The 17,937-nt window shown below is 31.3% G+C and overlaps 1 protein-coding gene across 1 annotated transcript; it reads left to right on the forward strand.

The window, feature by feature from the left end:
• The first annotated feature begins 1,301 nt into the window (after positions 1-1,301).
• Positions 1,302-8,512, forward strand: LOC136084862 (ubiquitin-protein ligase E3A-like). The gene is made up of 3 exons (XM_065806049.1): positions 1,302-1,585; positions 1,663-1,833; positions 8,039-8,512. The coding sequence occupies exons 1-3, from the start codon at positions 1,337-1,339 to the stop codon at positions 8,342-8,344; spliced, it is 726 nt and encodes a 241-aa protein (XP_065662121.1). The 5' UTR covers positions 1,302-1,336; the 3' UTR covers positions 8,345-8,512.
• Positions 8,513-17,937: the final 9,425 nt, after the last annotated feature.

The following is a 17,937-nucleotide window of genomic DNA, read 5'->3' on the forward strand; positions in this document are numbered from 1 at the left end:
TCAAATACCATCAGCCATCTTCAGGAGAGAGCAGCTATTCAGATAACGAGGCAGGTATTAGAGATATGGAATATGACTGAGCAGATAAAGTAGAGGATAGAAAGCCGAACTTCGCTAACCAGAAAGAAGTGAAATATTTAATTAGGGATCTCAAACTTAAGAAATCAAATGCTGAGCTTCTGATATCCAGGCTTAATCAGTGGAACTTGATTGATGATGGCCTACAAGTCACGGATCAGAGAAAGTGACATCAAAGATTCTCCAACTTCAACATCAACAACAAATCAAGCAACAAGTCAAACAAAGTTCAACAGTCAGTGTGATGGGCTTTGCTTCTGCAATGATGTTGTCGGTCTATTGCAGGCTATAGGTATTGCATGTAATCCTATTGAATGATATCTATTCATAGGCAGTTCATCCTGGAGCCTCAAAGCTGTGTTGCTTCAAAATAGAAACAACTACTTGTCTATTCCAATGGCTTACTCTGTGTATCTCAAAGAGGAATGACCTTCAACATTTTGACACCAGTGTCAAAATGTTGCTGAGCGCATTATGATGACTATGGATAGAAGGTCATCGGTGACTTAAAATGTTGTCATTCCTCATGGGTCTTCAAGGAGACTTCACAAAATTTCCTTGTTTCCTCTGTTTCTGGGACAGCTGTGACACTAAAGCACACTATCGCACAAAAGACAGGCCACAACAGATCGAGTTTTCTGTTAGGAAGCAATGTGAAATGGAAGCCGCTGAGAGAACCACATAAAGTGCTTATGCTACCACAGCACATCAAGTTAGACCTCATCAATCAATTTGTAACTGCTCTTGATAAGGAGTCAGCAGCATTTCAACACCTTCAAGATCTTAATCCAAAGGTGTCTGAGGCTAAGGTTAGAGCTGGTATATTAGTCGGACTAAGATCAAATGTCGATTTTAGTACACTGAACCTAAATGCACACTTAATAATATTCCTCACTGATGATATTTCAAAGCATTTTCAACATCTTCGCTGTAGCTGTTTAGCATTTTGTTGATAGTGGTGGTTTTTTTGTTTTTTATACCAGTTTGCGGGAGATAAGATTTGTGTTAGCATATTAAAAAAGAGAAACAGCATTTTTTTTAATAGAAATAGACTTTAAAGGGGAAGTAGTATTATAGATCATTGTTTTATTAATTACTGACAGAAGTAAATAAAGTAAACATTTATTAATATACATAATTACTATTACTAATTTACTGTTAGTATTAATATTTTCTTTTAAAGCATTACTTGTGTTACTTTTTTATTTATTTATTTTCAGATTATGGTTTGTTTACATTATCAGAAGACAGCAATTTAATGTGGTTTAATGCTTTTTGTCTTGAGTCAATTGTGATGTTTAATTTGGTTGGTATCTTATTAGGTTTAGAAATTTACAATGGAATAATTTTAGATGTGCATTTTCCTTTACTTATTTACAAAAAATTGCTAGGATACAAAGTTGGTTTGGGAGATTTAAGAGAGATTCAACCAACCCTATCTAAAAGTCTTGATGAGTTGTTATCTTATGAAGGTGATGTAGAACAAGACTTTGGACTAACTTTTGAGGTATTAAATACTCACACTTTAACACAGAAATCAATTTTGTTAGGATTATACAAAATGTTCTTAAAAATATGTTTTAGGTGTTCCATAATCTTTATGGTAAAGAAATGCGAACTGAACTTTTGACAAACGGTTCACAAATATCTGTGACTAATAGTAATCGAGAGAGTTTTGTAAAATTATTTGTGAATTTAATAATTAATAAAAGTATTGAAAATTCATTTAGTGCATTCAAAGAAGGTTTTTTTCAGGTAAGTTTAATTGGTTATTTAAATGTTTTATACATACATACATACATACATACATACATACATACATACATACATACATACATACATACATACATACATACATACATACATACATACATACATACATACATACATACATACATACATACATACATACATACATACATACATACATACATACATACATACATACATACATACATACATACATACATACATATACATATACATATACATATACATATACATATGTTATATACCAAATGAAAGATTTTAATGTTTACTGTTATATTTTGAATAAATACGACTAATCTAATTTATGTACTTTAATTGATTTAAAAATTAATGACTTTTAATGAGCTCAAATATTTGCAGGCATACTGAAGGATTTTACATTTTTTTCAAACAATTGCTAGATTATTTATGTTGTATACAAACATAAATAATCTAATAATCTGCATAATCATAGTTTGTGGAAATAATTAAAAAGCTTCATTTATAAGTGATTGAGGTCGCAGGGTATAAAAAAAGTATAATATCTTCCGTTAAAAAATTGACAGCAAGTTCAAATGGAGCATCAGTTCTGATGGAAATTCGTTTCGTAAACCAACACAATTTAATGGAGCCGGTAAGTCAGCTGATAGACTATGATAATAGATAAATTATGAAGAGATATGAACTTACAGGATTTGGAAGAAAACAGGAAGACTAAAAAATCCCATTTGACAGCTATTGATTTAACTTTTTTTTTTTTTTTTTTTTTTTTTACATTTTCCCTTCCAACAAGGCCACAAGCAACCACTATAAGAGACGGAAGTTACTGGAAGAGAAAAGATGAGGTTTGTAGAGCAAAATAATGTTTGGCTTAAAAGATTGCAAATTATATGAATCAGAAAAGCAAGATGAAGGAAGCGAATTCCAAAGAACTGATGTTCATGGAAAAGAACTAGACGAATAAACAATTTTGGAGCACTTAGGAACAGTCACAGAAAAAGGATGAGCCTTAATTGAATGATGAGTAACAGGAGAATAAATTTTAGCAGATAGCACAAGAGACGTTAGCTCTTTAGAGCAGTGCCCATTATAGTATTTGTAGAAAAAAAAAATAGAAGCAACATTACAGCGATGTGGTAATGGTTGGAGGTTGGCTGCAAGAACAGGTCCAACTATGTTACAATGTATTTTTGCACCTTGTCTAAAAGAGAATGGGCATCATTAGAAGATCTGTCCCAGATATGGCAACAGTATTCCATACAAGGCCGGATTTGAGATTTATAGAGATAAAGAATAGAATCTGGAGTAAGAAACTGTTGAGCATGATAAAGAGATGCAACCTTAGCAGATGCTAGTTTTGCAATGAATTTGATATGTGGTTTCCGAGGAAGAAAGGAAGAGTTAATCCTAGAAGATGAAGGGTAGATGACTCATCAAGTACATCACCGTTGATAAATATAGGAAGATCTAAATTATTGCGATAACGATTGGCTGAAAAAACTGAGTTTTATCTAAAGTAAAGTTCACCAGCCACTTTGAGTCCCATGCTGTAGCAGAAGTGAGATCCTTTTCAAGCTCAAATGGCCCCTCCAAGCAACCAGAGAGTGTTGGCTTCTTATCATGACGAGAATAAATAATAGTATCATTAGTGAACAATGCCACCTTAGATGTGAGAATATCTGGAAGATCGTTAATGTAAATTAAAAAAGAGTATAGGGCCAAGGATTAAACCTTGAGGAACCCCTGAAGTTACAGGGTATAAAAAAAAGTGTTGTCCATCAAGGACAACTTTTATGCTATGATTGGAAAGGAAGGATTCAATGATCTTAAAGATGTTGCCGGATAAACCATAAGAAGAGAGCTTATGGAGGAGACCAGCATGCCAAACTTTATCAAAAGCTTTTGAGATGTCAAGAGCAATGGCCTTAACCTCTCCACCTTCATCTAATGCACGATAAAATCTGTCAGTTATTACTGTTAGCAAATCAGCTGTAGAACGAGAAGATCGACATTCATATTGATGATCAGAAAGTAAGTTGAGAGAATAGGTGTTTGTTAATTAAAGATTCGAAAACCTTGCTTATGATAGGAAGAAGACTAATGGCACGGAAGTTAGACAAGTCAGATTGCTTTCCAGAATTTTTGAAAATAGGAATAACAGATGCCGCTTTTCAGCATGCTGAAAAACAAGACTGTGATAAGCACTTGTTAAATAGTTTTGAAGGTATGGATGACAGCTCCAGGGAACACTTCTGCAAGACTATAACAGTTTTGTTGTCCGGACCACAGACAACATACTTGTAGCAAGCTGTAGAAGTGTCTAAGCAGGAAATCACTTTTGATACAGAAGCTGGAGTGATACGAATGTCAAGCAATGAATCAACCTGTTTGACGACTATATCAGGTAGAATGCAACTAGTGGAATTGAGAGATGATATTGATAAAAAGTTCTTAGAAAACAATTCAGCTTTGTCATTAGGTGAGGTTACAAAGTCAGAACCATACAAGAGAGGTGGAATGATAGATTAGCTCTTGTTATTGGTACTGTTAAAGATTCTCCAGAAGTCACGAGAGCCTAATTTTTGTGATGAAATACAAGATTTCATGACCTGAGAATAGTGGGCTTCGGCGTTAAACAAAACCTTTTTACAATTGTTTCTAGCAATAGTAAACAGACATCTGTTTTTTGGAGAGTTGTTTTGCTGAAAGATATGGAAGAAATTGCAGCAGCACTGTGAGGAAAACCATGGAGAAGAGTGAGGCTTAACTTAGAAATGTTGAGAGGGAATAAAAGATTCCATGCTGGCCTGAATCCAAGAAGATATGAAGGAAGCACTTTTGTCGGCAGGAAGACAAAAGATTTCTACCCAAGAGCAACCACAAAGAAAATCACAGAAAGAATCCCAGCCAACCTTAAGGAAGTTGCAAGAGGTACAATGATAGGGAGATTCTGATGATAAAGAAAAATGAGATAATAGTTTTAGAGAGATCAAACCGTTATCAGAAGCACCTAAGGGTGAATGTGGAGAAACTGAGCGCTGACTAGGATCAAAAACAAGATATAAATCGAGAAGAGAAGGTAAATGATTTGGGTTGTCAGGAAAGCAAGCTGGAAAGTTGACTATTTGAGCTAGAGAAAGGCAAAAGTTGAGGGCTTTAATGCCAGCAGAGTTACTGACCCGAGAGCCAAGCCATTTAGTGTGATGAGCATTAAAGTCACCAACAACAACAATATTGGCTGATGGATAAAGAGAGAGGGCTTGGTAAATATGATCAGAAATAACATCAAAAAGGGTGCAGTCTTGAGATGAAGGAGAGCAATATAGAACAAAGAGAAAAGCGAAAGAGTGAAGCGGTGCAAAACAAAAGCACATAAAAGAATATTCTGTGGATTCAAACCTAGTTTCCGGATAAATGAGTGAAGTCTTTATGTATTTATGCCAACATGTTGGCTGTCAAATGTCAAGCTTATAAATTATGCTAATTTAATTAGAAAAATCAAAGAAATATTGCACTCAATTCCCATTGATGTTTGCATTAATTTATTTGACTTATGTCAAGATGCAAAGCTGTTCCTGATTGTATAGATTGTTTTACAAAATAATAGTATGATTTTCCATGTCTAATCAAATATCATTGAAAATTTTCTTCTTTTTTAGATATACATGCTTTGTCCGCAGTTATTTGAACTCATCAAAAATTGTTATTATTTTAATCAATTAAAACTTGCTGATTAAATTATCAATACTCATTCAAAACATAATAATAAACATAAAAGCTTTTTAATTGATATATTAAAAATTGGCTTTGGTAAAGTTACTTGCTTTGCAGTATGTAACCTGCTTCCTGTCCTGCTGCCTTGAAGGATACGCTTTTTTAGGCAAAGGTAAGGAGAAGCCAACTCTGACTTAAAACACTCTCTGCCTTGGGGCTCTTGGTTGAGTAAAGGCTAGAGATGGTGTGTCGATAAAAATATTCATTTTGGGCAGGTGTTAAACACATCCAGCTACTGTCTTGTAGAAGGCCTCCTAGGCAAAGACTTAAGGGGTAAACAGATTCTATCTGTTGACCAGCATCGCACCCCTTCTTCATCTATTAGGCTGGCACAGATGTATTTATAATACATTATTTCAAGTTTAGGATGTTGAAAACTGGATCTTCTTGACTTAATGATGGGTTTTGCCTGTGTCTTTGTTTTAATGACTAGGCAACTCATTCTATTATCACCTAATGAGGGTACAGCTCTAAAACTCAATTTTATGGTTCTGAGGCCAGCTGGTAGTCAGGTTTCCCAAACTCTGTGGAAGCTCTCAGAGAGGCTGATTCCATCAACAGCTGAAAAATATCAGAGTACTAACAGTGCCATGTTGCGCATGGGTGGTGTCCTTGTTCATACTTTTGGTGTGTATTGTTGAGACCGCATTTGGAGCCCTTTGTTATGACTTATGGTTTAATAATAGTAATACGGCAACTGCTTGGACTATTAAATAGTGTACTGAGTACTATCTATGCTTTGAGTCAAGTTTTTTTACAAATATAAATATGACTACAAAAAGTACCAAAAACTATAAAATACAAAAAGTCATCACCAGGTTAACTAAACCTATCATTCACTAGTATTTGTGGTCTTCAAAGTAACTTTTCTTCTGTTGAGTCTTATCTCTTTCAAAGTTCACCAGACCTAATTGCTTTTTGTGAGACTAATTTGAGTTCTGCTGTCTCATCTTGTGATCTTAGTATTGATGGTTATCTTTCTTTAATTCATAAAGACTCCAATAGTCACATGCTTGGCCTGGGCAGTTACATACATAAGACTTCAGTCATTTGTCGGTTTGAATCCACAGACTATTCTTTTACGTGATTTCGTTTAGCACCACTTCACTCTTTCGCTTTTCTCTTTGTTCTATATTGCTCTCCTTCATCTCAAGACTGCACTCTTTTTGATGTTATATTGATCATCACTTTATCCATCAGCCAATATTGTTGTTGTTGGTGACTTTAATGCTCATCACACTAAATGGCTTGGCTCTAGTGTCAGTAACTCTGCTGACATTAAAGCCCTCAACTTTTGCCTTTCTCTAGCTCAAATAGTCAACTTTCCAACTCGCTTTCCAGACAACCCAAATCATTTACCTTCTCTACTCGATTTTTACCTTGTTTTTGATTCTAGTCAGTGCTCAGTTTCTCGACATTCACTCTTAGGTGCTTCTGATCATGGTTTGATCTTTCTAAAACTGTAATAAGTACTGCTTTAAAGAGCTAACGTCTCATGTGCCATCTACTAGAATTAATTCTCTCTCAATGATTCCAAGTCAAGCCTCACTCTTCTCCATGGTTTCCTCACTTTGTGCTACTGCAATTTCCAATCGAAATCATTACTTCCATTTCTATCAGCAAAAAAAAAAAAAATCTAATTCTTTTGCATGATATTGCAAGAATCTCAAATGGTTTAGGTAATCATCACCATCATACATGTAGTAAGTAAACCATTATTCTGCTTTTCTATAAATGAATCATTTTAGGCATCTGCTGAAGTATCAATTTAGGAAAGCTTTTTTTTTTTTCAAAAAAACATAAACTTTAATTTAAATGTAATAAAAGCTTCACATTATCACGCTATCTTGCTCTTACAGTTTACCTTATCGTTAACTTAAATCCTGCTATCACATTTATCCTTAAAATTTATTACATATGTCTTCAGCTATATAGTTATTTAGAAGTTTAGAGATAAACAGATGTTTAATATTGAGCAATACAAAATATTGCCAAATGTTGAATATTTTCGTCGTTGTTGTTGTTGATGATGATTTTGTTATTGTTGTTGCTTTTGTTGATGTCAATGTTGTTATTGATGTCAATTTTTATTTCGACAATTGAATGGTTTTACAACCAGCGGCCTTTAAGTCATATGCCTAACACTTAATGGTTGTCCATAAAGTACGCCACAAATTCAAGATTTTAAGCCCCCTTTTGCATGGCAACATGGAAAAAGTTTGTACTCCTTTAAAATATCCCAATTTATGAATCAAAAAAAGTTATCCTTTAGAGAAAAATAAAATTAATAAGTTTTTTTAATTGGATTTCGTACGTAAATATATATATATATATATATATATATATATATATATATATATATATATATATATATATATATATATATATATATATATATATATATATATATATATATATTCTGTTTAATTTACATTAGGTTTGTCATTTTCCTTCAATCAGTCTCTTCACAGCTCCAGAACTTGAGTTACTTATATGTGGTAGTCCTGATCTCGATTTTAAAGCTTTAGAGAAAGTCACAGAATATAAAGATGGGTTTTCTAAAAGCCATCCTCTAATGCTTGAATTTTGGGATATAGTTCATCGATTCCCATTTAAACAAAAGCAAGCTCTTCTGATGTTTGTAACTGGGAGTTATAGAGTTCCTTTAAAAGGTCTTGGATCAATGGCTTTCTATATTCAGAGAAATGGTCCCGACTCTTTAAATTTACCCACTTCGATTTAACAGACTTGCTTTAACAGACTGTTAATTCCTGAGTATTCATCCGCTGCAAAACTTGAAAAAATGTTGTTGCTTGCTATTGAAAATTCTAAAGGATTTGGTCTCATATAAATCTCTCTTATATGAGTTTAAGATAAAGTAATTATCGGAAAATAAAATTAAACATTAAAATTAACAACGCTTTTTTTTTTGCAGTTAGTTTCGACAGCGTTGTGAAAAAGTTTTTAGCTAGTAATTGACCGAAATTTTCCGGTTTATTTTATACGCCCCTAGCAATTGGTTAACCTAACCACACGTAAATGTTGATTTACATTTTGTTACTTTTATTATAAAATTTTTCGTTTGTTTTAGATGCTAAACCCAAAAGTTATATTTATAAATTATAAGTTTTTATAATTAGTACTAAATCGTTAAATTTAAGTTAGCGTTTTAAGTTACCTTAAACAATTATAGGAAAGGTAAAAATATATTTATTTTCAAACTATATATTCTTAACACATATTTAAAATATTTAAAAACGCCTAAAATGATTAAGATGTTTTTAATTCAATGTATTGAATATTAACAGTTTTAACTTTTGTAATTTTTACCTAAATTTAGTAACCGTAACATTTTATGCATTACACTTTTTGAATTAACGCAATATTGTATAGGCTCACACTGTTATAAGGCCTGATTATCCTCAATAAAAAAACTGCTGATTTAAAAGAAAAATTATTATTTTAGAATAATCTTTTAATAAAATACAAATAAATTTCAACATATTCAATATATAAAATTTATCTAAAATATTAGATGTTATTATATTTTTTCAAAAGACTAATAAGAGATAAAATAAAAATTCATTTTTTGTCGGTTCTTGGTGATTGTATTTAGATAAACTTGAGAGTAATTCAAATTGTTAATTTACGATTTTTTAAGTAAATTGCAAAAAGGTTACTATTCAGGCTTGGACCGGGCCGCCGGGAGATTCCCGGTGGGCCGGTTGGTGATGCGGTATCATTATTTTCATAGGGCAGAGTCACATGATTCTAAAATTAAAACCTCGGGTAGTTTCGATGACAATGCTGTGAATGCAACTTCTTACCTTAACTCTGACATTCAGTATAAATTGAGCAGTAATCAATGCGAGCCAAGTAAAGAAACTCAATACAACTACAATTATTTTTTGAAAACCGCCAGCAGATTATTTGAAATTTATCTAAAGCAAAACAATTTTGGTCTAAACGTTGAAATAGGTTGGCAAAATGTTTATTTCAGAAACAATAAGCCTGGTCACTGGCTGACCATTCAAGAAAAAACCCAAAAATTGTTTTGTTCATTTTGTCTGGCATTTAGCAAAGCCTCAGATCAATCAAGGTTCATTGGTGGACATAACGTTACAAATTTTAACTATATTCATCAAAGAATATCAGAATATGAAAGTAGTGCACTCCATGCCGCCTACACAGAGTTGTGTTTTAAAAATCAATGCCTAAGATATTATAAGCATTAATACTCGCCGACATGGTGAAGAGGTTAAAAAGAATCGTTTAATTTTGAAAAGAGTTAAAGAAACTTTAAAAGTTATTGATAAACGTGGACTTAGCTACAGAGGTGCAAAAGAGTCTGGGTACACATTGCTCAATGGCAATGTAGATCATGGGAATTTTTTGAAGATTCTTTTGCTTATTCGCAAATTTGATCCGTTGTTGGAAGCATATATCAAAGAGCTGAATCGAAAAAGCATATCACGGCATGATTCAGTTGGCAACAGAAAAGGTCGTGGCAATTAGGTCCCACTTTTGTCAAGAACAACTGTTAATAAAGTAATTGATGCAATAACAGCATCTTTAATAAGCATGATGGTGCAAAGGATTAGAGAAGCCGGTATGTTTAGTGTTCAAAATGATACCACGCAAGATAATAATGTACAGGATCAATGTTCTATTGTGATCTGATATGTACCAAAAGCTGTATGTGAACGTGTAATATCGATAGTCAATTGAACATCAACAAGTAGGATTTGGTTTGTGGCGTTTTTGAATAGGTAGGCATTAACATTAGTAAACGTATCCGCAACACCAACGATGGAGCCTCCAATATGCAGGGTCAATGCAATGCCTAATTAAATACAGTTTACTTTTACGGGAATCATATTTACGCTACCATGTTTGGCGTAAAATTAGCAAACTGAAAATACATATTTGTTATCGATAAAACCGTTGGTGGGTGAAAGACAGAGCTTTTACTAAGATATTTGGAAATTTCTTCATGAAAACCACAAATCAAGAAACACAAGTTATTGATTTTTTGTACATTGACATGTTAAAAACATTTCATGATATTTCTACATCAATCAAATTCAATAATGATTTCTGTTACAGAGAGAAAGCTCTGTTAGATTCCTTGACTAATTATGAATTTTTTTTGACATCACAATTATTTTTTAAAGTGTTTAAGCACACAACCCCGTCATTTAAATATTTGCAAACAACTGAAATGGTTATACTGACCGTTGAAGACAGTATCAATGAACTAAGCAAAGTAAATTGACAATATTTTAACTAATAATTACTTGGAAATGGAATTTGAAACCGGGATATTTATGACTGATATTAGCGATCACTTTCCAATATTTATAAAAGTAAGAAATTTAAAAGCCATGTCTGATTGCGAACCAAAAGTTATAAATTTGAAAAAACGCAATCTTAAAACAAGTAATACTAATGAATTATCGATAAGGCTAAAACAAGAAACGTGGTCCCACGTGTATAGATGTCATGACACTAACGAAGCTTTTAATAATTTTTTAGATATGTTCCTAAATTGCTTTAATGAAACCTGTCCTTAAGAGAACATACAAATTAAGACAAAAGTAGTTGCCAATCCGTGGATGGATAAATCGCTGATAAAATGCTCATAAAAGAAGAAAAAACTCTATAATAAATTAAAAAAGAATAAAAACACTGAAAATGAGATAAACTACAAAAATTATAAATATTTTTACCAAAATCAAAATTTTATCAAAAAGGTTAAAAATAAATACTACAGTAGTCAAATCATTAAATGCAAATCTGATAATAAGAAAACGTGGTCCATCATTAATGAGATAATGGGAAGGAAAAAAATAAATTCAACTTCTTTACCAAAAAGAATTAATACTAACAACACTGACATATTCTGTAAAAAAAAATCTCGAAAGAATTTAACGAATATTTTATAAATATTGATTCTAATCTCGCTAAGAAAATAAGTCCAACATCTGATTCATTTAAAAACTACCTAAAAAAAGCAAATAACGCTATCATGTATCATAATGAATTCAACTATAAAGAATTCGAAGAAGCCTTTTCCTCTTTTAAAAAAAGAAAGCACCAAGGTTTGATGAAATAACTAGCAATTTAGTTATCTTCAATAAAATCAGTCTAAGCAGACCTCTGATCCATATACTTAAGCTCTTAATAACACCGGGGATTTTCCCTGATGTACCTAAATTAGCAAAAGTAATTCGTGCTTTTTAAATGCAATGAACATTCAGACATAACCAATGATATTATTATTATATATTATATTTATATTTATATATATATTATTATTATATATTATTATTATTATTATTATTATATATTATATTTATAAATATATATTATTATATATTGTTATTATTATTATATATTATATTTATATTTATATATATATTATTATTATATATTATAAAATTATAATTCTGTATTTTCAAAACTTTTTGAACGTGTAACTTATAATAGAATCTATAATCACTTCACTAAAAACAAATCATTTTGCCCAAACCAGTTAGGATTTCAAAAAAACCTCTCAACAGAGCATGCAATCATTGAATTAGTTAATCAAATAACTGATGGTTTTAAACAAAACAAACTTACTCTAGGAGTATTTATTGACTTATCAAAAGCTTTTGACACAGCTGACCATTGCATCCTGTTTGATAAACTAAAGCACTATGGTATAATTAATAAAACTTACAATTGGATTAAAAGTTATCTTACCAATAGAAAACAATACGTGTGTAATATACAATCTGGAGTTTTAAATGTTTTATGTGGAGTCCCCAAGGATCTATCCTTGGTCCACTGCTATTTTTAATTTATATAAATGATTTTTGCAATGCATCTTTAAAACTTAATTCAGTCATGTTTGCTGATGATACAAATATATTTATTACTAACAATGATATCAAGAAATTATACTTAGCTATGAATATTGAACTAAATAAAGTAAATAATTGGTTTAGGGCTAACAAACTATCACTTAACTCAGAGAAAACAAACTATATATTATTCCATCAAAAAGTACAAGAAAAAGACCTTCCTCTTAAGTTGCCTGACCTGATCTTAAATGATAACTTAATTAAAAAACAAGCCAGTATTAGATTCTTAGGAGTTTTTGTTGATGAGAATTTATCCTGGCTTCTTCAAATAAGATATATTCAATATAAAATCACTAATATAATTGGTATGATGTATCGAGTTCGCTCATATATCAATAAACAAAGTCTCAAACTAATACATTTTGGGCTAATTCATTGCTTCATCAGCTATGCAAACATAACATGGGCGATTACGCAACCATCAAAACTTAAAAAAATTTATAGTCTACAAAAATATGCTAGCAGAATCATTTACTCTAAAAATAAGCGTGAACATGCCAAACCCATAATGAAAGATATGAAAGTGATGGATGTTTATGAAATAAATATTTATCAGCATTTAATTTTTGTGTATCGATTCAATAATAATCTCTCTCCAAAAAACTTTAATAACAAGTTTGAAATAGACATAAATGAAAACTATTATCTAAGAGCAAATATTAGTAACTCATATAAACACCCTCAAAACTTTAATAAATATGCTGAATATAGCATTGCATATCGACGACCAAATATATGAAATAGTTATCAAAAAGGATTCAAATGTATGGCAAAGCCATTAAGTTCAATTAAGTTTCTAATAAAAAAGAAAATTTTTAAAATTTGAGAATCATTTGTGCTTAAAGGGATCACCAAGTAACTTTAATTATTTTAGTATTTATTTTATTTGATCTTTTTTTGATTTACTGGTTAGCACAGCATTTTTATGCGCATTAGTGTTTTTAATTTAATACCTATATTCTATTAAAGATGTATAAAGGGGCTCTATGAAAAGATTGCGATGACGTATTGTCATTTTCATCTTCTTTAATCCCCTGTCTGTTTAACTCTTTATTTTATAAAGATCATTGTAAAAAAGAACAGTTTTTATTTTTTATTGTATATACAAAATCGGTGCTTGTTGACAAGATTTTACTGTCTTCTTCGTTTCTACGGACATATTTTTGTTTTGTTCTTGTATATGTTGATTATTTACTGTTGAACAGCAAAAAAAAAAAAAATATATAGCTTAGATTTTAAAAAAAATGTGGCTCGCCGTGATCAAATTTCCTGGGCCTTTTTTCAAGCCAATTCGACCCTGTCGCTATTAAAATATTGCTTTCTTAAGTTTTGAATTATGGATGAATTAAATATTACCTAATAAAGAAATACCTGTACAATATGTTATTTTAAAAGTTACTCAAAATACTTTATTTTAAAGTTGTTTCAAAATGTTTTAACAAAGGTAAATATGCTAACAACTTTGGCTCCCTGTCTATTAATAAGTCCACAAGTGTTTTCTATCATTCTCTTTTCCATATTTCTACAATCTCCTACCGTCTTTTTTAACGTCATTTCAGTTTTAAAAAAAGGAGTGCTATATAGCGAGTGGATTGTTTTTAATTTCGTAAATAGTAAACACGGTGGTAACTAGTAGCAGAACTGTTTTATTTGAGCTTCAACTAAACACAAAATAATAAAAAAAATTAAAAATTTTTGTATTAAGTGCTTAATTTGCTATAATAGCTAAAACTTTTGCTTTTATAAAGTTAAATATACTTTATAATAATAGTTTTCATTCATTTTAGTGACAATTACTTTACTTATTTTAGTGGCTATTTTCGGCAATTTGTTAAAATAGACCGCAAAAAATTGAAAAATATAACTTTCCACGAGATCGAGATCTCAAAAAAGAAAATCACTCTATTACAAGCGGACATTACCAAATGGATAAGAAGTCTCTCGTTCTTGGCTTATATATTCAGTTTCAAAAAATGTAGTTCTTTGTTTATGTTGTAAATTATTTGGCAACAGCAAAAGTAGTTTGCCGGCTTTAGAAGGTTCAGGTTTAAGCGATTGGAAGAATATTTTGAGCATTTCTTATGATGAAAGTAATTCACATCTCGTTAATTTTCAAAAGTGGAAAGAACTTGTTATACGTTTATCTACAGAAAAAACCATTGATCATATTAAGCAACAAAAAATTAAAGAAAAAGAACAATCTTGGCGACAAGTTTTAGAAAGATTAATTGCCTTAGTCAGAGTACTGGCTACGCAAAACTTGACATTTCGTAGAACAAATGAAAAGTTTTACAACAACGCCAGTGGTAATTTTTTTAAATTTGTTGAGTATCTCGCTTTATTTGACCCATTAGTGAATGAACATGTACTGAAAATTAAAAATTAAGAAATTAAAACTGCTCATTATCTTGGAAAAAAAATTCAAAACGATTTAATACAAATATTAGCAAATTTTTTTTTTCTTATGTATATATTTCGCCGTTAAAATAATGCTTCAATACCAAAATGTATAAATAAATATTTACATGGCCGGGGCAAAAAGAAGACAAAAATAGTCTTATCACTAAGCCCCGTAGTTATTATTGTATTTTTACATTATAAAGCAGTAGTTTTATACAATAAATATTTTATTATACCGTGAAAAAGTTAATTGAAATATATTTTTATTTAATTAACAAAAGCCAAAAAACAAAAAAACAAAAAAAAATGACACAGTTTAATAAAAGACAATAATAGCCTCAAGGTGTACAAAAAGCAAAACAAAACAAATTAAGTATAAGAGCTGATTTGAAATAAAGTTATAAAAAGAAATCAACAATTATTTATAGGATTAAGAGTTATTTTTTACACTGTTTAAGTTAATAATAACAAGAACAAAAAATAAACAAACCAGGTGGCTTGTTCGCATAAGGAAATTAAAAAGATAAAAAAATAAAAATCAGAAAATAATAAAAAAGAAGATAAAAATAAAGTTAAAAAAATATATTTTGGAAATAACTGAATTCATTGTCAATAGTAAGAAGTTTTTGTTTAAGTTTTACGTTAAATTTGTGAAAAGAAGCAGTAGTTTTGATGTCATTATTAAATTTAGAATTCCATAATTTGGGTTCTCTATTTGCAATAGAGAATTTGGTGGCCGTATAATAGGTTGAATGTAGTTTTGATTTGAAAATCTAGTAGAGTAAACATGATTTATTTTGTTAAAAAAGGTATTAAATATTAGAGGTGTCATTTTATTATCAATTTTGCACTTAAAAGTAAGTATCTGATAAATGTTTAGTTGATAAACATTGAGTATATTTAGTGTATTAAATAAACCTTTTGAGGGCATTAAACTGTTTTTGTTTGAAATAATTCGTATAGCATGTTTTTCTCTACTGAGTAGTTTTTTTATCTTGGTTGCGTTGGTGCTGCACCAAGCAATGTTCCCATAATTAAGGTAGCCGTGAATAAAAGTAAAGTATATTTTTTAAACAGTTTTGTTCTAAAAACCTTTTAGCTTTATATAATAAATCAATATTTTTTGATATTTTGTTTTCTATTATACAGGGTGTTCCATTAAGACGGACAAAATCTAATAGTAAATAAAACAGTGCTATTGATGATAATTTATTGATTTCTTTGTTGGATAATGTAGTCTGATTCGTGGCAATTATTTGTGAAATATGATATCGGCCAAATGCCCGCTACGGCTTTTATGACACACATCCGCCCGGTGGTCAAAATTTTCAAGACATTTCTGCCTAGATAGTCGTTAATGTCATAAATATGCCTTATTATCTCATTCTTAAACTCTTGAACTGTCGTTGGCTTGTTGGCATGGACTTTACTTTTGAGATATCCCAAAAAAAGAAACCTAAAGGCGTCAAGTCGCACGGTCTTGGTGGTCAATTCACTTCAGTGTTTTGAGAGATTGTGCGACCAGAGAACTTCTCATTCAGTAAAGCCATTGTTGAATTGGCTTTGTGACAGGTGGCTCCGTCATGTTAGAACCACATATCTTCACAATCTATATCATTCAATGCAGGCCATAAAAAGTTGGTAATCATGGGACGGTATCGCTCACCTGTCACAGTTACAGAATTCCCGGTATTGCGAAACAAATTTTCCCCCCATATTTTTTTCCCCCCGTAAAGTTTGTACCGGGACAAACCTTCCCCCCGGAGAGTTTATTCTAGAATAAACATCCCGGGAGGATAAAATATTTCATCCCCGCCCGTAATAAATGTTCCCCCGCTAAAAATGTTGCAAAACTTTGGTTTTTTTGATAAAGGGTTTGTTTGTTTTTTTATTTATATTATTATAATTATTGTTACGCTATTTTAATTATAAAATAACATGCCATAACGTTAAATATGAGAACCTATACCAAGAACGTCGATATGCATGGCGGTGCTTAAGGCGAAATTTTCACATGCCTTCCATATTTCATTTTAAAAAAAAAGAACCAAATAAAATAAAACCGTAATTTAGCAGTATTACCTGTATTTTACAGCATTTTACAGTAATAACTTATAAATATTGTTCAGTAATTGTTCTAAATGTGAATAGTTTGCATCGCTTTATTTTTTCCACGTTTACGTAAGACGCTTATCGGAAAAGGTTTGATGATTGATGTTTCCAAACAGCTAATGAGATGTGAACGCATCATTTTGTTTTTAAACGTCTGCGTCGTACCATCTTTTCCATAAATGATCAACTGAAATGCAAAGGCAGCTGCATAAACACCACAGTCTAATGCATTCGGTTTTAGTGCGCATGGTACCACAGTTACTGGAAGAAAACCCTCGGTGTTAACAAAATTAAAATACAGTTGTCTCATTTGAGTTTTAACATAGTTTGAAACAGAACCATGAAGGCTATCTAAATACAAAACCTCTCTGTCAATACATGCAGTTGTCACCCAATGGTTGACGTCGTGAAGAATGATGATGGACTCACAGGTAACTGCTTTGAACCCAGATTGTGTCTGAACTAGAAGAGTTGATTGAATGTTTTTGTTACCAAGATGTGTTGAAACCATTTTATTGACTGCATCAATAATTCTGTCGTTCAACCATGCGTTTGAAAACAGGATCTGTTTATCTCCAATGGTCAGATTGTACTTTGAAATCCAGTATTCAGATTTCGAAACCATTTGTTGATTATCGATTGTTTCTGTTGTTATAACTTCATCATTATTCTGATCGGAGGCATCAGACTGATTTGACATAGCTGTATCCCGTTGTTCACTCCATCTTTTTAAGTTGATACCGTTAACAGCTTGTTTTCGTATGTCTTTTGAAATCGACTTCCACCAATACCTATCAGTTGCTTTTTTGATAGTGGCGTTTTGCCTAAAGTGACATCCTCCAACTATGTTGCTGTGGAGAGTTTGTATTATACGGTTTCGTTCATTTTCTCCAGTTACCACACGTTGTAGTTTTTT

Source organism: Hydra vulgaris, chromosome 09 (genome assembly GCF_038396675.1).
Source record: "Hydra vulgaris chromosome 09, alternate assembly HydraT2T_AEP".
NCBI classification, from domain to species: domain Eukaryota; kingdom Metazoa; phylum Cnidaria; class Hydrozoa; order Anthoathecata; family Hydridae; genus Hydra; species Hydra vulgaris.